At 52.8% G+C, this 25,592-nt stretch overlaps 3 protein-coding genes across 7 annotated transcripts; 2 read left to right on the top strand and 1 right to left on the bottom strand.

The window, feature by feature from the left end:
* Positions 1–84: 84 nt before the first annotated feature.
* Irf3 (interferon regulatory factor 3) lies at positions 85–5,126 on the bottom strand. 2 transcript variants are annotated; one of them, XM_021167494.2, is made up of 8 exons: positions 4,859–5,126; positions 4,029–4,201; positions 2,898–3,069; positions 2,737–2,807; positions 2,411–2,585; positions 1,935–2,312; positions 1,165–1,280; positions 85–788 (listed from the first exon to the last, which is right to left on the bottom strand). In XM_021167494.2, exons 2-8 carry the CDS (start codon positions 4,191–4,193, stop codon positions 606–608), a joined length of 1,260 nt encoding a protein of 419 aa, XP_021023153.1. In that variant the 5' UTR covers positions 4,194–4,201; positions 4,859–5,126; the 3' UTR covers positions 85–605. The 2 variants fall into 2 exon arrangements, with proteins under 2 accessions (XP_021023153.1, XP_021023154.1); XM_021167495.2 differs by lacking the exon at positions 4,859–5,126 and adding an exon at positions 4,537–4,852 and having other exon boundaries at positions 548–788.
* A 60-nt stretch (positions 5,127–5,186) lies between these two features.
* Bcl2l12 (BCL2 like 12) lies at positions 5,187–11,560 on the top strand. 2 transcript variants are annotated; one of them, XM_029479902.1, is made up of 8 exons: positions 5,194–5,302; positions 5,431–5,579; positions 5,773–5,887; positions 6,079–6,221; positions 8,313–8,399; positions 8,493–8,584; positions 9,728–10,015; positions 11,324–11,555. In XM_029479902.1, exons 3-8 carry the CDS (start codon positions 5,781–5,783, stop codon positions 11,372–11,374), a joined length of 768 nt encoding a protein of 255 aa, XP_029335762.1. In that variant the 5' UTR covers positions 5,194–5,302; positions 5,431–5,579; positions 5,773–5,780; the 3' UTR covers positions 11,375–11,555. The 2 variants fall into 2 exon arrangements, with proteins under 2 accessions (XP_021023155.1, XP_029335762.1); XM_021167496.1 differs by lacking the exon at positions 5,431–5,579 and having other exon boundaries at positions 5,187–5,302; positions 11,324–11,560.
* A 4,117-nt stretch (positions 11,561–15,677) lies between these two features.
* Positions 15,678–24,903, top strand: Prmt1 (protein arginine methyltransferase 1). Of its 3 annotated transcripts, XM_021166720.1 has the most exons (11): positions 15,678–15,815; positions 17,923–17,976; positions 18,470–18,571; positions 19,769–19,924; positions 20,013–20,076; positions 22,178–22,320; positions 22,746–22,833; positions 22,926–23,041; positions 23,434–23,584; positions 24,031–24,152; positions 24,676–24,903. In XM_021166720.1, exons 1-11 carry the CDS (start codon positions 15,780–15,782, stop codon positions 24,757–24,759), a joined length of 1,116 nt encoding a protein of 371 aa, XP_021022379.1. In that variant the 5' UTR covers positions 15,678–15,779; the 3' UTR covers positions 24,760–24,903. The 3 variants fall into 3 exon arrangements, with proteins under 3 accessions (XP_021022379.1, XP_021022380.1, XP_021022381.1); XM_021166721.1 differs by lacking the exon at positions 17,923–17,976; XM_021166722.2 differs by lacking the exons at positions 15,678–15,815; positions 17,923–17,976 and adding an exon at positions 18,187–18,286.
* Positions 24,904–25,592: the final 689 nt, after the last annotated feature.

Raw genomic sequence — 25,592 nt, 5'->3', positions numbered from 1 at the left:
GGTGTACCCTTGAAGTAAATGGATCTCTGTCAGTTCAAAGACCGCTAGCTCTACAGAGATCCTGTCTCCAAAAAAAAAAAAAAATCATGAAATGCTCTTTTTTTCAGGAGGAAAGAGTTCGGATGTGTGTGTGGGGAACCATGATGTCACACCAGACTTAGGAATGTGGGGATGTGAGGGTAACAGGAGGCAGGGCCCAGCCTTGAGCATCACCCGAGTGGCCTCTGGTGTCAGCAGCACCTGTGAGGCTGCAGTGACTCAGTCCGTGGTGGTGAGTCAGCCCGCCCGCCCCACAGCAAGCTTGCTGGTTGCCAACCATCACCACTCAGGCACATCACAGCCTGTGACAGTGTCCCTTGCTCCATGTAGGGACAATGTGTGTGCAGCTCTGGACCGGTCTTGTCCTTGCTTCCTTTGTGATACTTTCTCCACGACCTTGGCAGCCATGCTGTGTTTTGTCCCTGTGCCTCCCTCCTGGAGCACCTATACCTCAGCTGCAGATGGGAAGGCTGAGAGCCTTGTAGAATAACCACCAGCCTAGAGTCAGTGCGACAGCAGATGTGATGGTGGCATAAACTGCTTTATTGGTAACAGCTGAGTGGGGCTCAGATACCTCCAGTGGCCTGGAAGTCCATGTCCTCCACCAAGTCCTGGAGGTAGGCCTTGTACTGGTCAGAGGTAAGGGATATAGGCTGGCTGTTGGAGATGTGCAAGTCCACTGTTTTCAGTGAAGAGGCTCCCCCTTCCCGGGCCATCTCTAACAGCTCCTTAAGACATGTAGGAACAACCTGAAGGAGGCAGGACAGATCTCCAGTCAGCTAGGGGCTGCCAGCATAACCCAGGGTGGACCCTCACTCAGCCTAGGGATGTAAGGAACTCTGACTGCCCCACCTAATTAATAGAAGCCCCTGGGAGCCACACTCTTCAAAGGCTACAAAGACCTGCAGCTACCAGCTACAGGATCTAGAGTCACAATAAGCTCAGGATACTGAATAAGTCCTGTTGAGGACACGCAGAGACTTCTGGGAAGGGTAACAGCGGCTGCAGAGGCCTGTTGGGGTAAGATATTTCTCAGAGGGGCTTCTAAGGGTCTTAGTCCCGGGGTGCTGCAGTTTTCTCCACAAGTGGACCCTCCCATCCCCAGTAGCATGAGACAGCTGGCACCTTGACCATCACAAGCCTCTTGACCCACGGCTGGTCCTGGGGCCACATTTCTCCCACGCAGAACCACAGAGTGTAGCGTGGGGAGTGTCCACTTCCTTCCATGAAGGCAATCAGATCTGGGAACCCAAGAGTTAGGTCAGGAAAGAAAGGATGGCTTTTACCCTGTCCACCAGCTCAGCTTTTATCTTCCCTGACGCTGCTATACACTGCCCATCTGAAAAAGTCCCTACAGACACAAACAAGTGCTCCCCACTCCTTCCTTCCTGCAGCAGGGGCAGTGAGGAGGACGGTGGGCCCACAACTCAGGAGGCTGTTGGGATAGTTCCTCAGCTCCTTGGGGCCCACTGAGGCTCTCTGACTACACTAGATGCCAGCCCTTGAGGGTGTGGCAGGAGGCATGAGAGTTCAAGGCTAGCAGAAGCAGTAAGAGCAAGACCCTGCCTCAGAAAACTCAAGTTTCAAATATAAATGCAACTTGCAACTGGCTACCTTGCTGACACATGGCATCCCAGCAGGACCACAGGGGACGTAATCTTGGGGCACTATCCACTGAGGCAAGCTCCCAGCCTCAGCAGTGTTTCTGTATACACTATGAGATGTGGACACACCAGAGTGTCTTATATGGCCTGTACTACATTAGCTTCAACAGTCTAAGCAGCCAGCCCCTGGACTTGGAGGCACAGGCCTAGCTTTTTGCCACAAAACTTAGTAGCAGACTCTGAATTCAATCAGCCACCATGGCCTGTCAGTTCCATAGGGTGCTCACTCACCTGCCACGAAGGGCCTGAGGTCGAACACGGCTCCGTCCTTGTCCTTGTGGACCTCTCCATCAGGCCCTCGACCACTGTCTGGAAGCAGCTCCTCCCCCAGAGCCCAGAAGGCGTGGGAGTGGCCTAGGCGCTGGGCCCAGAGGCACTGCCCCGCCCGCCACAGTGCCAGCCCGTTGCCCAGCCCTTTGATCACGTGCCCCACATACTCCCTCGCAAGCTTGTCCGTCAGAAACCCCTCAGGATCGGGCAGGGTGACTGGCTGCCAGGGCAGTGTCATGTCAGCTGTGCTGCCCACCAGCCGCAGGCCCCCCGGGCAAAAGAGTGTCTGCTGGAAGACCTGGCGGCCTCGGTAGAAGGCGGTCACCTCGAACTCCCATTCTGAGCCACCGGTGGGGTGAGAGGGGAGAGATGGAGAGGACCAGGGTAAGGAGTACTGTCCCTGCCGCAGCCCTTCCCACGCCACAGCTGGCACTCACGTTCCTCAGCTAGCAGCTGCTTCAGTGGATTTTCTTGGGGTGTGGGATTTAGGAAGTTGTTCACATCGGGGCTTGGCAGTCGTTGAGAAGGATCAGAAACAATAGCCAGATCTGAGGACCCCTCATCTGTGAGGGGCCCCAAGACCAGGCAATCAAGTAACTCCGGTAGGTTTTCCTGGAGGAGGAGGGTGTTAGCTGGTCAACAGCTTCAGCTGAGTCAAGAGGGCAGCCAACTGGTGGAGGAATGGAGGTCCAGGGAGAAGGGCTGGGGGTGTGTGTGTGGGGGGGCGTGGAGAAGGCTGAGGCACAGGACGACTGCCTCTCACCTGGGAGTGAGGCAGGCTGCTTCTGCCATTGGTGTCAGGAGAGGCACCCAGATGTACGAAGTCCCTCGCACCTGTCCAGAGTGGAAGTGAACGTGTAGGTGGCAGAGACCCTCCTGATCCCAAGCTTTCTGTGACCCCCAGGCCAGCCTTGTCACACGCACCTGGAGTCACAAACTCATACACTTTATGAGGGTCATAAGGGTCCTTGCTATTGTCAACAGCTAACCGCAACACTTCTTTGCGGTTCAGGGCTGACCGGAAATTCCTCTTCCAGGTTGACAGGTCTGGCTTATCCTTCCCCGGGGTGTAGGCACCACTGGCTTCTGCCCAGGCCTGAAACATCAGGGATTCCATGACAAGGCGACTTAGATTCTGGCCCGAGGCCCTGGTACCTCCCACCACAAGCCATCCATTTCTGGTTCCTGACAGAGCCCCCAGGACCTCTGTTCTCATACTTTTCCACTATTTCCACACTAAAGAAAAATCGTTTTGATTTTGAGGCAGGGTTTCACACATTGTAACCAAAGGTGGGCTCCAAACTGAGACCCCACCCTCCACCCCGCCCCGCCCTGCCCTGCCCACTGTGCTGACAAACTCATGTCACCATGTCCACCTTCAAGGCTTTTTTTTTTTTTTTAATCATCATTCTAGTTATCTACTTGGTACCTCACCCCAGGCCACCTCACATTCTTACTACCATGCTGATCGGGAAGCAGTAACACCATCTTGAGGGCAGTCTCAACTCTTAAGGCTTAAGGGTTCTAAAATCAAGAGCCCACTCCCAAAGATTTCCCACCCTCACCGGGCGTGGTGGCGCACGCCTTTAATCCCAGCACTCGGGAGGCAGAGGCAGGCGGATTTCTGAGTTCCAGGCCAGCCTGGTCTACAAAGTGAGTTCCAGGCCAGCCAGGGCTATACAGAGAAACCCTGTCTCAAAAAAAAAAGATTTCCCACCCTCTAAAACAGCTGTTCTCAACTATCCTAATGCAGTTCCTTGTGTTGCTGTGATCCCCTAGCCCCAAAATTATTTGTATTGCTATTACATAACTGTAGTTTTGTTAGAAGTCAAAATACTTGTTTTTCAATGAAACGGTCATTCAACCCCCAAAGGGGTCGGGTCCAGAGACTGAGAACATTGCTCCAGAACGTTTCTTAAGAGACTCAACCTGGCTTTCAAGATTCTGTTCCTAAAATCTGCCAATCAATTCCCGTCTGTCCCCCCCAGTCCTAGCCCACCCCCAGCCCCGGTCCAGCCACACCCAGAAATGCCTCTGAAGTCTTTCCCCCAGCACCTGGAAGATGCCAAAGTCAGCCATCTGTGCGTCCTGCCGTAGGCCATGCTTCCACGGGATCCTGAACTTCGTTCGGCTCTCGTCCAGCCAGGCCACGCCTTCCAGCTGCCCCAGGTCCAGTTGTGACACCAACCAGGGCAAAATCAGCGGTTTCGGGGTTCCCATGCTCTAGCCTGCGCACACAGGACAGTTCCTGAGCCTGTCTGTCACGGGGCAAAAGCACTCAAACCTCTCCAACCCGCCACAACATAGGTCTTCCTTCACCCTTGTTTTCTTGTGTACAAACAGGAAACTCCTTCCCACCTTTCCAAATCCAACCTGACCGCCTCTCCTACCCCCCAGAGTCTTCTATATGAACTCTAGCTATATGAACTCCTTCCCTTTTCTAAATGTAAGCTCCTATTATCCAAAGCTGGCACCCCATTTCCAGGGTGGAGTCCTCTTTCTCTCATCTTTAAAGGATCATGACTGCTCTCACACCCGCCTCACCCTTGCAGAAAACCCTTACTCATTTCCAGAGTCTTCTCCCAGGTGCTGTCGCTTCTTCTGTTTTGTTTTTTTGTTTCTATATTGTTTTTACGGATGTTTGAGACAGGGTCTTAGTATGTAGCATAGGCTGTCCTTGAACTTGCTATGTAGCCAAGGCCTGGAGCTCCCTGGCCTTGAACTTGCAGCAATCTTTACTGCCTCCAGCCTGGATGCTGAGACTGCAGGCTTCCGTCTACAACGCGTGGCCATTCTGCTTTTCGGTAGCCGAGCTCCTGAGCGTCAGGTTTGCCCGATCCTGCGCCCTGAGGCCGCCACCCTCCCGGCTCTTCCGCGTTACCTACCAGGGGAGGAATTGCGCGCCCGTGCGGCGCGGGTGCCAGCACTGGTTTTGGGGCTCCCAAACAGTAGTTCTGAGACTCGCAGCCACGCAACCCCCTTCTTTGTCAGCTAAGCCTCCGAGCGCTGGGACTTCCTTCTCTAACGATATTTTGAGATATAAAAAGTTTTTCTCAACATTGACGAAAGAAAGTCAAGAAACCCCGGAGCGCACTTCGGCTTAGCAGGCCTAATTCCCTCAATGCCCTTTTTTGGCCTTCCGCCTACAGGCATGCTGGGAACGCCATATGCAAATGACCGCAAAACAAGGCTCCACCCCTTCGACGTTGGGGCGGTTGCCGTGTCGGCCCAGTGCGCAGGCGCGGGAAAGTTGAACTTCCGAAGTAAAGTTTGTAGAAATTGAGCGAAAGCGTGTACGCCAGTGCGACGGGGACACAACCCCGAGCCAGGTGAGCTGGGTGCCAGGGAGGGGACAGGGTTGAAGGAGAGGCCACAGCCAGTCCTGCCAAGCTGTGGCTTCCAAGCACCCGGGGTCTCCCGGTGCACGTCAGAGGTAAATTGGAACTACATCTCCCAGCAGAATGCTCGGTGAAAAGTGGGGAAACCGGACCAGCATTTGCCGCAAAGCATACTAGGATTAGTAGTTCCCTATTCTCTATGGTCTTCGAGGCTTCTTCAGCACTGATGGCTGAGAGAGAACTCCAAACCCCCTTCCAGCTCCTTCCTGTAAGAGTCCAAGCACTCATTTACCTCCTTTCTTAGACCCAGTAATTCAGACCGTTTCTCCTCAACTGAATCAACTGCCCCACTGGCCCTTAAAAACCACCTTTTCCTTGGAGTTAGGCTCCCTCTTCATTCAGTGATTTCAGAAGTTTGAGTTATCCCTGCACTTGGTTGCATCCTCTGTCTTCTGCCTCAGGTACCCCCATGGCCGGCTCTGAAGAGTTGGGTCTCCGAGAGGACACACTGAAGGTTCTGACGGCCTTCCTTAAGCGCGGTGAAGTCGCTGGGTCCCCTGTCCCAACTCCACCCAGGTGAGTTCCACTCCCCCAGCGTCAGCCTTTAATGGGAAGATCTTCCTGAGTCTTGTGGTCCAAACCTATCTACTCCCATCAGACCTAACTCCATGTTCCTGGGCTGAGTTTCAAGAGTGATCTTCCATGAAAGGATGAAGGGATCGCTTGCTCAGACCTCTTCGGGATAACTCCGAGGTTCTTGTCCCTAGGAGTCCTGCCCAAGAGGAGACAACAGATTTCCTGAGCCGCCTCCGAAGATGCCTCCCTTGTCCCCTGGGGAGAGGAGCTCCTCCCACGGAGTCCTCTAGGCCCCACTTCCTTCCCCTCCGCCCCTGCTATGGTTCCGAGCCTGGTAAGAGATTTATTCAGGTCACTTGTGAAACTTTCAGGGCTAGGAGCTTTGGTTCCAAAAAATCCAGACAGGACCCATTATAAAGTCAACACTGCTCAGCTTCAGCACAAGCCATAACCATTTCAAGTCTTTGTTACATCTCTTTCTAGGGGGTAGGTGTAAGTGTTTCTGCTTGGATAGGAGGTACCCTGGGACTCCAAAGCCCGGGGAGCATCCAGCTCTGAAGGGAGAAGGTGTCCCAGTGCAAGGGATGCCTGAGACCGGGGGCCCAAGAACCACACAGTGCTGAGGTGGGATGTGTCCCAATGGAGGGGTATCCTGAGACATGGGGGCCCCAGGACCCATACAGCTTTGAGAGGAAGTCTCAGCAGAGGCATTGTGGCTCCCAAGGGAGTGGAGCCTCAGACCCGCTCCACTTCTTTGCTTCCTGGCTTCTTCCGATGAGAGAGTCACACCAGGCAGAAAAATCTCATTAAAGAGATTTGTTGGAGGGTCCAGAGTGGAGTGAGGACACCATGGCTGGCTGCCCTCTGCTCCTGGGATCAGACAGCAGGGAATTGGACAAAGGATAGGGCTTATCTGGGACTTCTTAGAGGGTGGCTTCTCAGGGCAGAGATGTCCAGCTTGGGAAGCTCGGGGCCTGGCGGTTTTTGCCATTGCCTTTCCCCTGCAGTGGGCCGGCCCATGGGTTAGGATGAGAAGTCAGTCCTCCTTGGTTGTAGGCCATTTTGGCTGAGGTGCCATCTCTGTGCTGCTGCTCAGGGAGGATGGAGATGCTGCTACCACTGTGGACCCCCCCTGCAGTCGTGTTTCACCAAGGCTGTATGCTGAGGGGATGTCGTGGTACCACCATTTTGACAGCTCCTGCTTGGTTCCTAGGCTAGGGCTGGAAGGAAGGGCTGGCTAGCACTTTGATGGATTTTGGGGTGCACTGCTTAGGGACTACAGTAAAAGGATCGTTGAGACATAATCACATTTGTCGGAGCCCTTCTGCCTCAGCCTACCTCATACTGAAATCACAGGCATGCACAATAAAGTGGAGCCCCAGCTTAGACTTCTACAGAGCAATTCCGTGGTTGACCTGGGAGAGGTGCTTTGGCACCGTCCTCTGGTGATTTATCTTTTTCCTTTTTGGGTGCTTCTCTGGCTCTTAGGGAAGCCTTCTTGTAACTCCAGTCCCCCCAGCACAGGAGACTGGAGGTATGGTTGTCAACTGGTCAGTTGGTAGTCTGACTGGGAGCATCTTCCTCCTTCTTTTTAAGTAACAGAAAGAGGCTGGAGGAAGGGATCTTTGGACTTGATTGGTGATCAACAAACCCAAGTGAGGTAGCACATTGTTGCAGTCAACACTTGAGAGAGGCTGAGGCAGGAGGACTGCTGTGAGTTTAAGGCCAACCTAGACTACAAAAAGTTGAGTCAGTCAAGTGCTTGCCTAGCATGCATGAAGCCTTGTATTCAGTTCCCAACGGCACATAAATAGAGCATGAAAAGCACACAGGGATTAGGGAAAGGGACCTCTTTATGGCCTCTGAGGGCATCATCAGGCATGCACTTGGCACACGACATTTGTGCAGGAAAACCACCCAATTGAACCCTAGCCTGCTGGAAGAACAGCCAGTTCTCTTAGCTGTTATGTCCTTCAACTTCTGATGCTGTTTTTCTGGCCTTCACAGGCACTGGGCACCCAAGTGGTTCAAAGACACATATGCAGGCAGAACACACACATAAAACTTGAAAATAACTCTACAGAGGTGCGCCTGATTAGATGGCTTACTTAAAACGAGCTCTATGGTCAGTTGCGTGTGAACTGCACAAGGGCTAGGGGGTGATGATAGGAACGCTGCGTGTCTGTCCTGACTGGATGCAATGGTCTCCAGAGCTCAGCGTGAATATTCTCAGTTGGATTTGAGGGTGCAACACAGTAGAAAGGCTGAGGATGTTCATTTAACATCTTTTCTTTACCAAAGTCTCAGGGCCTAGGTGTTTCCTTTTGTGAAGTGGAAGTTGTTGCTGTCTGGCAAGATGGTTAGGAGAGACTCCATAAATACCCTGTTCTGTAAACAGAAAGCGTCACTGATTCTTTCTGCTCAGGCCCAGCCTCTTCAGATTTCTATGCCCTGGTTGCCCAGCGGCTGGAACAGTTGGTGCAGGAGCAACTGAAGTCCCCGCCCAGCTCAGGTAAGCAGCAGAGGAGCCCTGGTGAGGGGTGATGGTAGGAGCAAAGCCAGGGCCCTTCCCAGTCCAATTCTCTTCTGCCCCCCCACCCCCCAGAGTTCCAGGGACCCCCACCCACGGAGAAGGAAGCCCTGCTAAGGCGGCTGGTAGCCTTGCTGGAGGAGGAGGCGGAAGTCATCAACCAAAAGGTGACCAGCCTCTACTCCACGCTATGGAGAGGACAGTTGTGGAACAGGGGGCAGACGCTGGCGCTGCTTTGTTTTGATGCTGGGTGTGGTTCCAGGGCTCCAGTAAACATCAGAGCATCTTTACAGGAGCCTTGACGCCTCACCGCAGCAGGACTTTACACCAGTGTCCTTCATGGGCCATCAACAAGCAGTGGGACCTAGGCAACAGAAGCCACCAGAGGCTTCACTAGGAATTGGCTTGGTGACAGAGCCCTTGCCCAGCAGGCTGGGGTCCTTACCTTAACGTTGTCTCCGTCACCCTCTCCCCCAAGTTAAATACTGAAAAACAAAGGACAGCAAACAAAAGAAGAGGCCAGAACCAAGAGCCAGGTGAGAGAAGGGCCTGGCAGGAGTGTAAAAGGGGACTGGAGTAGAGCAGGCTCAGCCCTCCTCCCTGCACTCTCGGGTATGAGGCCGGAGCCAGTTCAAAGTCATCCTGGCCACAGAAGAGTTCCAGGGCCACTAAGGCCACACTGGGAGACCTTGTTTCAACAAAACAAGGTGGAATGTGAGAGCACACACCTTTAGTCCCAGCAACAGGGAGGCAGAGGCAGGCAGAGCTCTGCGAAGTCAGGGCCAGCCAGGGCTACAGAGTTAAATCCTGTCTCTAAAAAGAACCTGATTGACCACCCTAAGGACACAGTTTAGAGTATGGAGGAAATTCCAGCCTGAGAGGGCATAGCCTCAGAGTTTCCTGCAATTGGGCTTAAACTGAACAGTACTGTAACAGCAGTTAACAGGTACTCGTCCCCCTGGCCCCCTCAAGGCAGGGTTTCTCTGTGTAGCCCTGGCTGTGCTGGAACTCACTCTGTAGACCAGGCTTGAACTTACTGAGCACTGAGGTATGTCTGCTTCTGCCTCCCACGTGCTGGGATTAAAAGCATGTGCTACCACGCCCAGCTTGGGTTTAAGGACTAATGGAGAATCCACTGCTTAGAACTCAGAACTGTACTTGGCTCTGATTCTAGGACCCCCTTCCTGGGAGTCTACTGGTGAAGGCCATAGAGGCAGCTTGGCTGGGAGGGACTTGGTGCTGGAAAGGCCTGCCCCCCAGGCTGGTCACACAGGCTTGGTGGTAGCTTACCCTGTTCCTCTGCCCCTCAGCTGGCATCTGACCCGGCTCTGCATCGTAAACTGGCCCGCCTGTCAGCAGGCTCTTTCGCACGCCTTGTGGAACTTTTCTCTAGCCGGGAAAGCAGCTCTTCCCCAAATTGCTCCAGCCCGTCTCTGCCGTGCCCGGGGCCCCCACCGCCATCCCCAGATCCTCTGGCACGCCTGGCACTAGCCATGGAATTGAGCCGGCGTGTGGCTGGGCTTGGGGGTACCCTGGCCAACCTCAGTGTCGAGCATGTACACAGCTTCATGCCTTGGATCCAGGCCCATGGGGGCTGGGTAAGTCACGCACACCCTGCCAGATCTCCGTTTAACCCTACTGACATCTTGACAGTTGACAGGTTTTCTTCCAGAACGCCCAGCTCTTACATTCAATCCATCTTGTGTTTATTGAGCACCTGCTGTATGCCAGACACTATGCTAAGGAGGTCGGTCTGTTGCCTATCTGGCTTGAACCAACAATTGTGAGAATAGCTCACAGCTCCGCAGTCCCATCCTCCTCATCTAGGGTGGTTGTGGAGTGGAGAATGGGATTCAGGGATGCACAGGCTGCTTATCTGGTGGCTCGAGTCTCCAGTAGTTTGTGCCCCATGGCTCTTCCCACATACCCACACATCAACCCTGTGCGGGCTTCCCTGGCCACTGGCCGTTGACCGTTATCTTATACACATGCAGTGGAAATCAATCTGTTGCTGGGCGTGGTGGCGCACACACGCCTTTAATTCCCAACACTTGGGAGACAGAGGTAGGCAGATCTCTATAAGGTCAAGGCCAGCCTAGCTTACACAGGGGGTTCCAAGACTAGTCAGGGTTACACAGTAAGATCCTGGAGGTGACTGACGCACAGCAGGTGGGGTGGTGGTGGTGGTGGTGTAACGGGGGTGGGTGGGGGTGGGGGAGAGACGATTGTCTCTGGTGGTTCAAGTCTGTCATCTCAAGTACCAGAGAGGCTGAGGCAAGACCATCTAGATTTAAAGACATCCTTGGCTCCAGAGGTTTCACGGTCAGCTTAGGCAAAACACAAACAAAAGGAGGTTAGGAGATAGTTCAGTGGTAGAGTCCAGCACTTCAGGAGAGAAAAAAAGAAAAACACCTGTGTTTTAGAGACACAGCCGGGCTCAGAAGGGTCCTTGATCACCCTGAGATAGGGGTTCTGAGATATTGGTCGTCTGTGAACAGACCCATCCTCTTAGACCAGGAAAGGCCTGGAGATGGGTGTCAGTCCCTGCAGAAAGGACTCTGATGAGAGAGCAGGTTCTCCCGAGACCGAGTGTGGGTACCAGGTCAGAGGTACTGTTGTGAGCATCAGTTGGGCTCCTTCTGCATTCCTTGGAATGGGGAGGCGAGGAGTGATGGAGTTCAGATGGCAAGAAAGGAGGGACAGGTAGGTAGAGCTCAGCGGCCCTGCTTCTATTAACATAGATGACAGGAGAGCCTGGGAGACAGACTGGCAGGGAATCGGTGCTGCTTAGCCTCCATCCTTAGAGCAGGGACTGGGGCCAGCACAGAACAGCCATGGAATCACTTGAGTGTCGCACTCAAGGGGTCTTTCCCTCTTACCAGCCTGGGGCTCTCTGTCCTCTGCAGGCAGGCATCCTGGCCTCCTCACCTGTGGACCTGAACCTGCCCTTGGACTGAACGTTTCCTCTGACCCAGCATAGGTGACTGAAATATGGCGACACACACATCAGGGCTGTAGGGTGGTGGTTGCCCTACCTTGTTGGTTTTTTTGTATTTTTGTTTGTTTGTTTGTTGTTGTTGTTTTTTTGCCAAAAAGACTGTTTAGAAATGTGTCTGTATTAAAAACTTTGTTCTTTAACTAGAGCCCTAAAGTGTTTGAGTGTGTGTGTACATGTGCACTGGGGTGAATGCACGAAGGTGAGACGCCACGGTTGGGGTCTTTTTTATCACAATCCACCTCTTTTGTTGTTTTTAAAACAGAACATCTCTGTAGCCTGACTACCCAGCAACTCTTGATTCTGGAGTGTTGGGGTTTGTACCGGGTGTGGAGGCCACTCCTTTAGTCCTTTCTCAGTACTCAGGAGGCAAAACCAAGCGGAACTCTGAATCTAGAGCCAGCCTGGTTACATAGTTACAGACTGTCACATAGTTCCAGGACTACAAGGGCTAGACAGTGAGAACATCTCAAAAAACAAAAGCAAAAAATATTAAACTTTACATGTAAGTTTGTGCCTGCATGTATGTGTGTGTGTGCTACATGTGTGCACTTCGTGTGTTCAAGCACTTTTATTTTTACCTTTTTAAAAGATTTATTTAGGTATGAGTACACTGTGCCTGTCTTTAGTTAGACACACCGGAAGAGCCATCTATCTCTCCAGCCCTAAGCCCTTTTATTTTAAAAATTTATTTTTTGTTTATGTATGTGTCTTTATGTCTGTGCACACATGTAAGGAGGGTGCCAGAAGACGGCATTATATCCTGTAGCACTGGGATTATAGGGAGTTAGCTGCCAGGTATCTGCTCTGAGAAGAGAGTGGTTCTCAGCAAGAAAAAGCCCTGTTAACTGCTGAGTCACCTCTCCAGCTTTGGCTTACTGATTTATTTATTTATTTTATGTATATGAGTACAATGTTGCTTTCTTCAGACACACCAGAAGAGTGTGTCTGGTCTCATCACAGATGGTTGTGAGCTACCATGTAACGGTTGCTGGGATTTGAACTCAGGACCTCTGGCAGACCAGTCAGTGCTCTTAACCGCCGAGCATTTTTTCCCGCCTAGGTTACTGATTTCTTCAAAAAGATTTCAATTTAAAGTTACATGTGCGGGGTGGGGCAGGTATGAGTGCAGGTGCGCAAGAGGCCAGAGACACTCAAGTCTCCTGGGGCTGGGAACTGGTGCTTACATTGAGCCCTCTCAGCCCATGCATAACTGTTTCTGTGGCTCTGGGGAACAAGTTGGGAACCTTCTGTGCCTCTGAGATTGCTAGCCTTGTAAGTCTCCTGAATCTCAAGCCTTCCCCTCGTCCCGTGTTCCAGCATGGAATAAACAGGTACACAATTGGCTTGTGGCAGGATCCAGCTGCACTGTTTATTTTTTCTTTTTGAACTGTTGTTATGAGTGGCATTTCTCCCAGCTAGGGCAGTGGTTCTCAACCTTCCTAACGCTACGCTACGTATGACCCTTTAACACAGTTCCTCATGTTGTGCTGCCCCCTCCCAACCATAAAAGAATTTTGTTACTACTTCCTAACTGTAACTTTGCTACTACAATGAATGATAATGTAAATAATCTGTTTTCTGATGGCCTTAAATGACCCCGTAAGAGGGTCTTTTGACCACCAAAGTTCGGTTAAGAGCCACAAGTTAAGAACCATTGAGCCGGGCAGTGGTGGCACACGCCTTTACTCCCAGCACTTGGGAAGCAGAGGCAGGACCTCTGCGGCTTGCTGTTCAGGCTCCAGTGTCACTGAGAGACCTTTTCTTTAAATAAAGAAATAAATAAAAGTGGTTCCTGGCAAGGCAGTGCATGCCTTTAATCCTAGCACTTGAGAAGCAGAAGTATGCGGACTTCTGAGTTCCAGACCTGTCTGGTCTATGCAGACAGTCTCAAGGAAATTTAGGAAGGCATTTGGACTTCAGCCTCTGGCCTCTATACATACTGCTTACAGACAAAATCCAAATTAATTACATTTAAAAAAATAAAGTTGTTTTGTTTGCCTTTCTACAGTGAGATACAGCTCAGCGTCTTAAGTGTTTAGACCTGACCAATCCCCTTTCCCTGTCTGAGCCTCAGTTTCCTCCTAGGAATCTATATTTGTAGCAAATCGAATGGACTGCAGAGATTCCCTGTGCTAAGTTTATTTAAATCTGTCAAGGATGGCTGGCTCAAAGTCAGAATGTGTCTCATTCACTTCTATAGATAAAATCTCTTGTCCTAAATGAAAAGCAAGTTTGGTTCCCCAAAGACGAGGAGCACCATGTAAGGTGGCAGCAGCCCCAGGAAACTGGGATGCAGTCAGTGAGGCTGAAGTGAGTGAAGGTGGTTGAAGGATTAAGACATCGTCCTGGAGGTGCCAGAAGGCCTCATAAGGTCATGGGCAGAGGGGCTGGTAAGTTGTAGAGAATGACAGAAGCACCAGGGCAGAAGGTGGGGAGGGGTGGGGGAAATTGAGACAGAGCAGAAAAGGCCCTGGAGCTATCGAGATAGGGGGACAAAGTAGTAGGACTGGCCGGAGTCAATCAGGTCATCTGAGAGAGGCACAGACAGGCTAGATCTTTTGACTTCTGGGCCAGCCCTGTCTACAGAGTGAATTCCAGGACAGCCTAGGTTACACAAAGAAACTTTGTCTCAAAACAAAAAAGCTGGAGAGATGGCTTAGCCATTAAGAGCACTGACTGCGCTTCCAGAGGTCCTGTGTTCAATTCCCAGCAACGATATGGTGGCTCACAAGCATCTATAATAAAGGGATCCAATGCTCACTTCTGCTGTGTCTGAAGACAGCTGTACTCACATAAAATAAATCTTAGGGGAAAAAAAAATCATACTGAATTGGGCGTGGGAAGCATGCCTTTTGGGAAGGCAGAAGCAGGAGGATCTATGAGTAAGAGGACAGCCAAGGATACACAGAGAAACACTATCGAGGAAAAACGGGAAAAAAGGTGGTGGTGGTGGGGAGGGGGCATATTGGCTGGGCAAGATTTTCATAGGCCTTAAATCTCAGCACTTGGGAGACAAAAACAGGTTGATCTCCACGGCGAGTTCCAGGCCCAAGGCACAGTGAGAATCAGTCAAACAAAAGATCTATCAGATCTTAAGCGTTGGTCTGCAGCAGAGGGTAAAGGTGCTTGCCGCTAAGCCTGACGACTTGTGTTCAATTTTCTACACACACATCGTGGGAGAAAGGACTCCTGTTCATTGCTTTGTGACTTCCATACGTGCAAGGCACACACGAATGCATGCTCACACTATACAAAGTAAGTGTTAGGCGTTGGAAGGAAACAGGTCAGATGTGCACGCGTACCTTATGCGGAAGCTCGCACTGGAGGGGCTCATACGGGAGTTTAAAGGATCTTATGTTTGGACCATAGACTAGTGGGACAGAAGCCAAAGGGAAGGTGCACGAACCCAGCAACTGACATCCATCCTCAGGGAAGGAGTAACTTTCTGCAGATCCAGGGAAATTTCCTGGAGGAGGCGGCGACCGAATTGCAGGTGATTGACGTGTAGGAGTTGGTCAGACAAAGGACGCTGGGTGTTTCCCGCAGAGGACCTGGAGGCCACGAGGAGGCCACAGGTCTTCAGAACTTGGCGCCTTCCAGCACAGGGGTGGGAAGCTCACAGCGAATCATGGCTGGTTTCGGAACCACAGACTAGAATGTGCCCTCATCCGTGTCTCAGGAATTGGGGGTTTCCCTATAACTTAACGCGCCCACGCGTCCCAGTTCCTCCAGAAAACATCCAAGACCGGGGGTAGAGGGTGTGTATGGGGGGGGGGGGAAATCCACAGAATGATGATGACTGACATTCCTAAGAGCCAGTTGCTGCTGCCCAAAGCTCTGCCTGCTTCCTTATGGGCCAATAGCCCCTCTTCTTCTAGGCCTGTCGCTTAAACAGGGTGGCGTTAGAGCCGCGAACGTCACCTTTGGCTCAGCCAATATCAACGAGGGAGGAGGGAACTATCTTAATGATGGACATGTCAGTTTCTAGACGTCCGCTTAGCGCGGAGCCCGCCGGGAAGCTCCAGGGCGGAGCTGGCCAGAAAGGGGCGGGAAGAGCTGGTGCATTTTACCCAATCGTCACACGTGCTGGGTGAGACAGACAGGCAGTTGTTCCCTTCCTAGCGGACAGGAGGGGGCGGGCCTTTAAACGCTAGGGGGGGCGGGCACTTTATGTTTGATAGGCGTGTCTGTCATCCAATTGAAATATGAAGCTCTCGAATGGACGGCTTTACAGACCAATGAGAACTTATGGCGGGGTATCGGGGGCTGGGCTGAGGACCCTCTGGTAAAAGGCGGTCCTCGGTCGAGCCGGGGGGGAGAAAAGAGAGAGGGGGGGTCTCGGAGGCCGGAGGACTCGGGTGAAGATGGCGGCAGCCGAGGCCGCGAACTGCATCATGGAGGTGAGTAGCTGGGCTCTTTAGGCCCGGGTGCGGCGCGAGACGGATGGCCCACGGCCTGAACTGTGGGGACGGGGCCTTTTGATGTGCCTGGCTTCGCGTTGGTCCGCATCGGGGGATCTGTTCGATCGTGACGGGAGAGATCTCGGCTTTCGGTGCTTTGAGACCCGCAGCCGAGCCGAGGACTGTCGCACGTGGTCGCGGGCCGGGGGCGCTTCCAGCCAGACCGCACGTGGTCTCGCAGTGAAGCGTGGGGAGGGGGGTGTGCCGCCTCGAGGGGCCCCGTGGGCTCCACGTGCAGGACAAAGGCCCCGCCCCCCAGCCCGATGACCTGGGCTGCACTCAAGGGGTCCAGGGGTTGCCACCCGCTCTCCCGGGCTCGGCTGTGGATGTCCATGCAGCCCGGGCTCTATGCACCCGCGTGGGGCCTGAGAACATCACTCCCCGGCCTCCTTTTCCTCAACTCAAGTGTTAGCCTTGTGCAGCAGGGGGGGATGGGCATAGCCCCGTGACCTCTCTTTAAGGAGATGGTGGGGAATCTCATCCGAGGAGATCCGGATCCGTCGCCGGGCACCCCCTCGTGGTCATTATGGGCGTGTGAGAGGGGCGTCTTTTTTCATGGGGCGTGGCCCAAGCCCACTCCCTCATGGGAGGGCCCTCGGGTGGATGGATAGTCAGAGGTCAGTGGTGGGGGATAAAGGAGTTCTGATGGCCCTGGGCCTTAACCCCCACAGATCTCCGTTTTTACCAACTTGAATGTGGCAAAGGACCCCTTTTTGTACATTTTCGCCTTTGCCTAATTTCCCCCCAAAACGGATTGAAATTCTAGCATCTGCCTTGCTTACCTGCTTATAGTTGATTGTTCGATCCTAAGCGGTATTCCTCAGTCTACTTTTTACTTAGTTTAATTAAAACAAATGTGCCTGAGCCGGGCAGTGGTGGCGAACGCCTTTGATCCCAGCACTTGGGAGGCAGAGGCAGGCGGATTTCTGAGTTGAAGGCCAGCCAGGGCTACCCAGGGAAACCCTGCCTCGAAAAAAAAAAAAAATGTGCCTGGCCTTGAACTCACCCTGTAGCTGAGTATGGCCTTGAACTTGCCGTTTTCTTTTGACTTCTGAGTAGCTCACCATCAGGCTTGTAAGGCAGGTCCTAGACATGGGTTTCAAGCTCTCTTCAGTCATTTGTCAACCTTCTGGTGTCCGTCTGTACTATTGAAGTGGGAACCTCACCTCCCAGGCTGTGGGGAGCTGAGAGCTTGGTTAGGTCTTGACGTTTCTCTGGAAGCCTTGGGTGGCAGTCATTGATGGTATTTAATCTGATGGGGCCCATACCTCTTCAAGTTCTCTGGAGGGGAAGGTCAGTTGCTGGGAAATCTGCCATAAATAGAGATCAGTTAGCCTACAGGGTCACTATGGTGACCCTGGGCCCTGGGACTCGTGGACAGAGAAAAGAAAAAGCTGTTCTAGTGTGAGAACCCAGGTGAGGTGGGGAAGGGTCTGGACTCAGTTTTCCAAGGCATGTATGATACCTCCTCAGAAAGGCAGGGAAACCAAAGAGGTCAGGTTGCCTCTGTGTGTTGGTGTGGGTGTGGGTGTGAGTTGGGGGTGGTGTGCCTGCTGCTTTGGTAGTGTGCTACGTCTCTCTAATGGAATCCTCTTAGGACAGGAGACAGCACCCTTCCCTTCCTACCCCTCCCTCCAGTTTATTCATGGCACTTCAGCCTGGCATGTGTGTCAGGAAATGTCACCTAATCTCGTGGGGGGGATTAGGTAGTGAAGGGGAGCAACAGCTGGGCAGTGCCCATGTGCCCTGGCAAGTATTGGGTCTTGTGGCCTAGATGGGGTAGGTTTGTGTGGCCAGTCATTGGACCAGAGAAGGACAACAGGGGGCAGGCCACCATCTCTTCAGCCAACAGCTGGGACAGGAGACCTTCCCTTCCCTCCTTCCTATCCTTCTCTACCCGATCACAGCCTCCCTCATTGCTTGTCCCTGCTTACACACACACTCCCTTCCTTGCCCTGGCAAAGCCAACCTACAAACCACTCACCGTCCCAAAGGCCTTCCCCAATCACCCCGTAGCTAATCCTTTTTCCCTGTTACTCTCTCCTAGAATTTTGTAGCCACCTTGGCTAATGGGATGAGCCTCCAGCCGCCTCTTGAAGAAGTAAATATCCTTTTGTGAGACCCCCACCCAGCCCACTTCCACATACGCTTACTTGCTATACATCTGACTCCCCAAGAGGTTTAATCGTCCTCTCGCTTTCCACCAGTTTCCTCTGCTGTGCCCCCCTAATCCCTTAGGACAGAGCCCTTCCTGGCCCCAGCTGGCTTCCCCAGAACCATGGCTGCTTCCTTAACTCCATCTCCAGCCCTCCTCCCCTGCCCTTCCATGTGTCTGCCCTGGCTCTGCCCTCTCTCCCTCCCTCCCCAGCTGTGGGCTGAGCTAGAGACAGGCCATAGAGCCTGGAGAGATGGTAGGCGAGGCGGCTGCTCCCTGGATGGTGCTCTGGGTGGGTCCTGGAAGTGGAAACATGACCTGGGGAAGAAAGATGCTGGAGGGGGCTGGAGGGTTGTCCTGGTATGATGAGGGGCTTTTTGCAGGTTGAGGAGATGCTGGGGAACCCACCTTTGACCCTTTGCCACTCCCCCTCTTCTAGGTTTCCTGTGGCCAAGCAGAAAGTAGTGAGAAACCCAACGCTGAGGACATGACATCCAAAGACTACTACTTTGACTCCTATGCCCACTTCGGCATCCACGAGGTGAGTAGAGACTGACCCTAAAGCCAGGATGGACTGAAGGACCACAAGACTGGACAGGGGTCTGAGTGTCTCAGCACGTGCACTGCTCCCTCCCTTTCTGCCCCTTTGGCAGACTGAATTCTTCCATCTCTCAAGAAGCCAGTGCGAGTGCTTGCTGCCCCAGTGTACCACAGACCTAGGGATGAGGTCCGGCCCTGTCTGTCTCTGGCACCCTCTAGTGATTGGCAGTGGGGCTGCGTCCATGGCTCATGCTGCACTACAACGCTTTTGATAAAGGAGACAGGACTTAGTGCAAATCAAATGACATTCTAAGGAATCCCCATCTCTTTTCCATGGGGCTTTAAAAACAACTACTACTAGAGGCTGGGATGTGGCAAAGTGACGGAGTAGTTGCTTAGCACGTGCTGGATAGTGGCCTCCATCCCCAGCATCATAAACGGGGAAAATTTGCATAAAATAATTGAGCTTTTGGAGACCTAGGGACCTACCCTAGTTATTAAAGGGCTTGCCATGCAAGCATGGGTTTCAGGGTTTAATCCCCAAAACCCACTTAGGACTGGCAGTGGCTCAATGGGTAAAGGTACTTGCCACACAAGCAGAAAGGAGTGCTTGCCATACAAGAGATCCCTGGATGGAGGGTGGAGAGTGTCCTCTGACGTCCATGTTCCTGCATGCATGATAACTTCCAGAACACCGAGCGTGGTGGTGTATGCTTGTAGGAGCTCAACTCTGAGTAGGCCGAAGCAAGTTGATCGCTGGGCTCATTAGCCTAACCTAATGGTCCAGCTGCCCAGGTCTCAGACACCGTGTCAGAAGACAAGGTGGCTGGAATCTGAGAGGTGAGGTCAGGGGTCAGTCGACCTCTTGCTTGAATGTGCTACACAACCTCCTTGCTACTCGGTTGTCTGCTCACTGCATTTTAATTTGTGTGAGCCTGCCAGGCCAGTACCAAGGTTCATTTTGGTGATCTAAGGGCTGGCCTTGTACCCAGGATCTTCCTGTTTCAGCCTCCTGACTCATCCCTGGCTCGTGCAAGGATGGCACTGATAAAACCTGGCCAGTGTAGGTGTTTCCTGCAAAAGAAGCCCCCGGAAGGGAAAGGGGCTCTCTGAGCCTTGCTCACCATCAATGTGGTGGTGGCATGCATGCCTTGTGTGTCCCCTCACTCTGGTCCCCTGTCTTTGGTTCCTTGTCCAGGAGATGCTGAAGGATGAGGTGCGCACCCTCACATACCGCAACTCCATGTTTCACAATCGACATCTCTTCAAAGACAAGGTGGTGCTGGACGTGGGCTCAGGCACTGGCATCCTCTGCATGTTTGCTGCCAAGGCGGGGGCCCGCAAGGTTATTGGGGTAAGTCCTACTGCAGTGGGCGGGCTGCTTAGGAGCTGGAGAGGGCATGGACTGGACTCTGTCTCACCCTCCTTCCTTCCTGCCTTAGATTGAGTGTTCCAGTATCTCCGATTATGCTGTGAAGATTGTCAAAGCCAACAAGTTAGACCATGGTGAGCAGGAGGGGGGGTGGTCTGTGGAGGAACAGGCCCCTTCTTAGACACCTCAGTGAAGAGTTAAGAGACCACAGTGGACAACTGGTGGCTCCTTCACGTTCGCCAATGCTGAGTCTGGATGTCGGGATGTTGGGCCTTGCACTTTAGGGTTTCGCATGGGGATTTTTGGTGACTGTGCTCAAGATTAGAACTTCCCTTCTGCGAGGGTTTCCAACCCTCAGTTGTCAAATCCAGGGCCTGTCGAGACTTCTCCCCAGCAGCCCCCATTCTGAGCATGACTGGCATTACCTTCCTGAGAACCCCACAACTGCTGCCCGTGCATCCACTACACGGCCGGGTGTGCAGGTGGAAGCTTACTTACCACAGGCCTGCCGCTCTACAGTTCCCACAGGAAGGTTGTGCACTTGGTCCACCAAAGGCTTTGTCATGTGCTTATGTGTACACATTGAAAGCCTTTAGTCTGCCTTAGGTGTCATTTCAAACCAAACTAGTTTTTTGTTTTTTTGGTTTTTTTTTTTGGAGGGGGGGGGGGTGGTTTTGGTTTTGGTTTTTCGAGACAAGGGGTTTCTCTGTATAGCCCTGGCTGTCCTGGAACTCACTTTGTAGACCAGGCTGGCCTCAAACTCAGAAATCCGCCTGCCTCTGCCTCCCAAGTGCTGGGATTAAACAAACTAGTTTTCCATGCAGTTAAACTCTTATTTTCCTTTCAAGAGTAGGCCTCGCTGTGTAGCTTTGGCTGTCCTAGAACCCACCATGTAACTGGGTTGGCCTTGAACTCAGAGATCCTCTTGCCTGTGCCTCCCAAGTGCTGGGATTAAAGGTGTGTGCCTGGCTGTACTTAGCATTATAAAAGATGGAGCAGGTCTAAACTGAAGGCCCTGGAGGCCTCGTGTCATCCCATCCCTGGGAGGCTTAGAGCCAGGACAGGCTACAAAAAAGGAAAGCCTGTGAGAGACAGTTGAGAGTGGCTGAGCACTGGTGCCACAGTCTTCAAGGGCAGAGGCAGGCATGGGAAGGTCCGGGTGATGGTGCTTTCTTTAGTAGGAACTTTTGTACTGCGCCAACAAGTGATGATCTGCAACTGAAGCAACAGGCCTGTGAGCTAGCACACCCTTGTAAGGGGTGGGTGCCTTAGCGGACTACGCACTAGGCTAGGAACCTTGGCCCTCCCGCTGAGCCAGTTGGACAGCTTTCTTTGTATTTGAAACAGGTTTTTTGTTTGTTTGTTTGTTTGTTTGTTTTGTCTGTGTGAGTGAGCTGTGTCTGTCCTCAGAAACACTAGAACAGGGCATCAGATTCCATTATAGATGGTTGTGACCCATTGTGTGGTTGCTGAGAATTGAACTCACGACCTCTGGAAGAGCAGACAGTGCTCTTCACCACCGACCCAGCTCTTCAGCCCCAAGACAGGGTTTCTTATTGTAGCCCAAGTAGGCTTTGAACTTCCATTCCTTGAGTGTCAGCCTCCTAAGTAGCTGGAGTGACAGGCCTGGCTGGCAATGATAGTTTTATTTTGTTTCATTGAAATGCTTTCTATCTTTATTGGGTGGGGGGGCTGCAGTGGGGCACATGTAGAGGTCAGAGGATAAATCTCATTCTACCCTGGGGGTGAAATTCAGGTCATCCCACTTGGTTGCAAGCATCCTAACCTACTGGCCTCATTTTACAGTTGTGTCCACACCATTATTACTTACTGTTTCACTTACTGAATAGAAAATGTATTTCATCTGAGCGCTGCTGCTATGGGAGGAAACAAACCCAGACTGGAGAATGTTAAACTTGGGCTCGAGACAGAACTACTCCTAGACCCACAGACAGAACCTGAAACTGTTGCTGTACCCTTGTGGTTTAGGATGGACCTGGTGTTTTAACCTTTTATCCCCAGTACTGGGGGAGGGGCCGGGGGGGTGGGGGGCAGAGGCAGGCAGATCTCTGGGTTTGTGGCCAGCCTGGTCTGTATAGCAAGTTCCAGGACTACATAGTGAGATGGTTTGAAAAGAGAGACAGGGTGCCTGCCCTTTGACCAGAGTCCTCTGGCTGTCTGGAACCATCTGGGCCAGCCCTCCCCGTGACTGGTATGCCTTTCCTGTGGGTGCAGTGGTGACCATCATCAAGGGCAAGGTGGAGGAGGTGGAGCTGCCCGTGGAGAAGGTCGACATCATCATCAGCGAGTGGATGGGCTACTGCCTCTTCTACGAGTCCATGCTCAACACCGTGCTGCACGCTCGGGACAAGTGGCTGGTGAGCCATACGCCTTAGATGGAGTGGGCGCCCCAGGCTAAAGAGTTAGAACAGCAAATAGGGTACCACCAAGTGTTTCTGTGTGTGGATGAGGCCTTCCCAGGGAGAAGGGAGCAAAGGAATGGCAGAGGAGCTGACTTGAAGAAGGCCAGTGCAGAGTCCTTACGCCAGGAGAGCGAGTACTGGGAGGAAGGGGAGGGATCAGGAGGAGAGTGTACAAAATGGAGGTGCCTTTCCTTCTGGGGTGTTTCCAGGCTCCTAGGAATTTTGAGACTGCCAGGGCTCTGGATGCACTGTGGCTGTTGAGTAGGGACCAGACTAAAGGATGAGGCCTGGGTGGCTAAGGGGTCTCTGGAAAGTGATGGTGGGCTGGACAATTGGTTCCGCTCAGTTAGGTCCTTGCTTTTACCCAACTCCTCCTTCAGGCACCCGATGGCCTCATCTTCCCAGACCGGGCCACCTTATATGTGACAGCCATTGAGGACCGACAATATAAAGACTACAAGATCCACTGTGAGCTGGGGTTGTAGTGGGTGGTGAGGGCAGGATGGGTGGCGAGGGCAGGGCCTGGATTCCACAGCTCATCTGACCCTGTCTGTACCCAGGGTGGGAGAACGTGTATGGCTTTGATATGTCCTGCATTAAAGACGTGGCCATCAAGGAGCCCCTGGTGGACGTGGTGGACCCAAAGCAGCTGGTCACCAATGCCTGCCTCATAAAGGTAACTGGGCAGCAACAGCAGGGGTCCCAGTCCCTGACCAGTCCATTAGAACTGTAGGGAGAGCAGTTGGGCCACACATCAGAGTTTTCAGGGCCATGCCTGGTGCTGAGAGATGGCTTCAATTCCCAGCAAACACATGGTGGCTCACAAGCATCTATAATGGGATCTGATGCCCTCTTCTGGTGTGTGTGAAGACAGCTACAGTGTACTCATACATGAAATAAATACGTTTTTTTAAAAAGAAAGAAAATGTTTTGAGGGCCAGCCCAGGATACATGAGACCCCGTTTCAGAAGGCGGGGGCTGTTTTACTGTGATGGGAAGGGGCCTAACAGGCAGCAGTTGTTGTTCAGGGTGGGCTCTGAGCACTGACTGGGCTCACCCATTTGGCAGGAGGTGGACATCTACACAGTCAAGGTGGAGGACCTGACCTTCACCTCCCCCTTCTGCCTGCAAGTNAAGAGGAACGACTACGTGCACGCGCTGGTGGCCTACTTCAANATCGAGTTCACCCGATGCCACAAGAGGACCGGCTTCTCCACCAGTGAGCGCCATGTGGGGCTGGGCGGGGGGCCAAGAGCATCAGTGAGGTTTCTGTGAGACGAGCAGTGTCGTGCGTGCCTGAGGCTTATCACAGCCATGGAGCTGCTCGGGAACAGGGCAGAAAGCTCTAAAGTTGAAGAAATTTAGTCCCTCGGGGAGGGTGGGGCCTGGCCCGGTGGTCGGGTGCCTATGGTATTCTGGTTCTGGGTTCTACCACTTAGTCCTATTAAGAACAAGGGGGAGTGCTGGACACTGAAGAACTCTTCCACTGTCAGTCATTGAGTGACTGAGTCTGATCCCAGTGTAACTCAGGAAACACAGGCAAGATGCAGGATCACTAGCCCTCAAAGCCTTGCTGGTGGTGACCTTGTGGGGGGGGGGGGCAGTGGCATGTTTAGCGTGGCGACACCCAGGCAAAGTCTGGAACTGACCGTGCCCACCTTTCAGGTCCTGAGTCCCCGTACACACACTGGAAGCAGACTGTGTTCTACATGGAGGACTACCTAACAGTGAAGACTGGCGAGGAGATCTTTGGCACCATTGGAATGAGGCCCAATGCCAAAAACAATGTGAGGCCTGATGGAGAGTAAACGTGATATGGAGGGTGTGCAGGAAAGTCGGGTTCTGGGTAGATTTGAACAGTGCCAGCTTGGGTAGCACAGCAGGTACCTGAGGAAGCGCCCATGTGGCTGCTGGGTTCAGTGATAACCTTGTTCAGTACCCTTCCTGTGGGCACTGAAATCACCTGACTCCTGTTACAGGTTAGAGTGGCAAGTGCCAGAGCACAGTGTGATGCTAGGAACACCCAACCCTGGCCCTCTTGATCCATGGGTGGAGGGGCTTTAGGATGCTTGCAGGGGGCCTGAAGCGGTGCTGACACTCCAGCCAGCGGCGCTGGTGCTGGTCCCTCGGTGGCAGAAACTTAGACTGTGGCTGGGGAGCATGGGGTGCATATAGCCGATAGTGCTGTCAGTAGGTCAGGGTGCAGCGTGTGCAATGTGCTGGCTGGCAGGCGTTGCCAACACGCTTGCCTGGCCCTTGGCTGATGGCTCTGTCTCCCACCTGAGCTCTGTCTCCCTCTTTGCCCTGCAGCGTGACTTGGACTTTACCATCGACCTGGACTTCAAGGGTCAGCTGTGTGAGCTCTCTTGTTCCACTGACTACCGGATGCGCTGAGGAGGTGCCAGGCTGGCCCTCCTGCAGAAGGGGGCACGGGGGGATGGGTTTGGGGGATGGGGGGTACATCGTGACTGTGTTTTTCATAACTTATGTTTTTATATGGTTGCGTTTATGCCAATAAATCCTCAGCTGACCATGCCACTTCTCGCCCTGGGGCTGGGGTAGTTCAGTAGCCTGTCACTCCCTGAGGACTGTCCATTTTTGGTCTAGGGATGTGGACCTCAAGCTAGGTTGGATTCCTGGCTCCATCATGTCTGGATTCCCAGACCTTCCTGAGATTCTTTTTTTTGTTTTTGTTTTTGTTTTTCGAGACAGGGTTTCTCTGTGTAGCCCTGGCTGTCCCGAAACTCACTCTATAGACCAGGCTAGCCTCAAACTCAGAAATCCGCCTGCCTCTGCCTCCCAAGTGCTGGGATTAAAGGCACGCGCCACCACGCCAGGCTGTTGCTGCGATTCTTTGGAGCAGAGGTTAAGGAGTCCTCAGTGGGGGTCAGACCCCTGAGCCCCACCCCAGAGTCTGCCTTCCATCTCCTGCTCTTCCTGTGCTGTTTCTGTTTTCTGGGGGGTTTGAGAGGGGGTTTAAGACAGGGTTTTTTTGTGTAGCCTTGGCTCTCCTGGAGCTCGCCATGGTCCATGCTAGCCTCCAGCAGAGGTTCACCGGCCTCTGCCTTCTGAGTACTGTGACTAAAGGCCTGCACCGTGGTACTGGGCCATTTGTGTTTGTTTGCGTGGGCTTTTTTTGTTTTGGTTTGGTTTTTGGTTTTCCGAGGCAGGGTTTCTCTGTGTAGCCCTGGCTGTCCTGGAACTCACTCTGTAGACCAGGCTGGCCT

This window comes from Mus caroli, chromosome 7 (assembly GCF_900094665.2).
Source record: "Mus caroli chromosome 7, CAROLI_EIJ_v1.1, whole genome shotgun sequence".
NCBI lineage: Eukaryota > Metazoa > Chordata > Mammalia > Rodentia > Muridae > Mus > Mus caroli.
The sequence above is the reverse complement of the archived record's forward strand: the minus strand, read 5'-3'. Positions and strand labels throughout refer to the sequence as shown.

Excerpts from the sequence above, each read along its gene's own strand:
- Irf3 (XM_021167494.2), bottom strand. The coding sequence starts at position 4,193 with ATGGGAACCCCGAAACCGCTGATTTTGCCCTGGTTGGTGTCACAACTG. Across the intron at positions 2,586-2,736 it reads GCAGCCTGCCTCACTCCCAG|GAAAACCTACCGGAGTTACT; the intron begins GTGAGAGGCAGT and ends CTCCTCCTCCAG. Across the intron at positions 789-1,164 it reads AGAGGCTTGTGATGGTCAAG|GTTGTTCCTACATGTCTTAA; the intron begins GTGCCAGCTGTC and ends TGCCTCCTTCAG.
- Bcl2l12 (XM_021167496.1), top strand. The coding sequence starts at position 5,781 with ATGGCCGGCTCTGAAGAGTTGGGTCTCCGAGAGGACACACTGAAGGTT. Across the intron at positions 8,400-8,492 it reads GAAGTCCCCGCCCAGCTCAG|AGTTCCAGGGACCCCCACCC; the intron begins GTAAGCAGCAGA and ends CCCACCCCCCAG. Across the intron at positions 10,016-11,323 it reads TCCAGGCCCATGGGGGCTGG|GCAGGCATCCTGGCCTCCTC; the intron begins GTAAGTCACGCA and ends TGTCCTCTGCAG.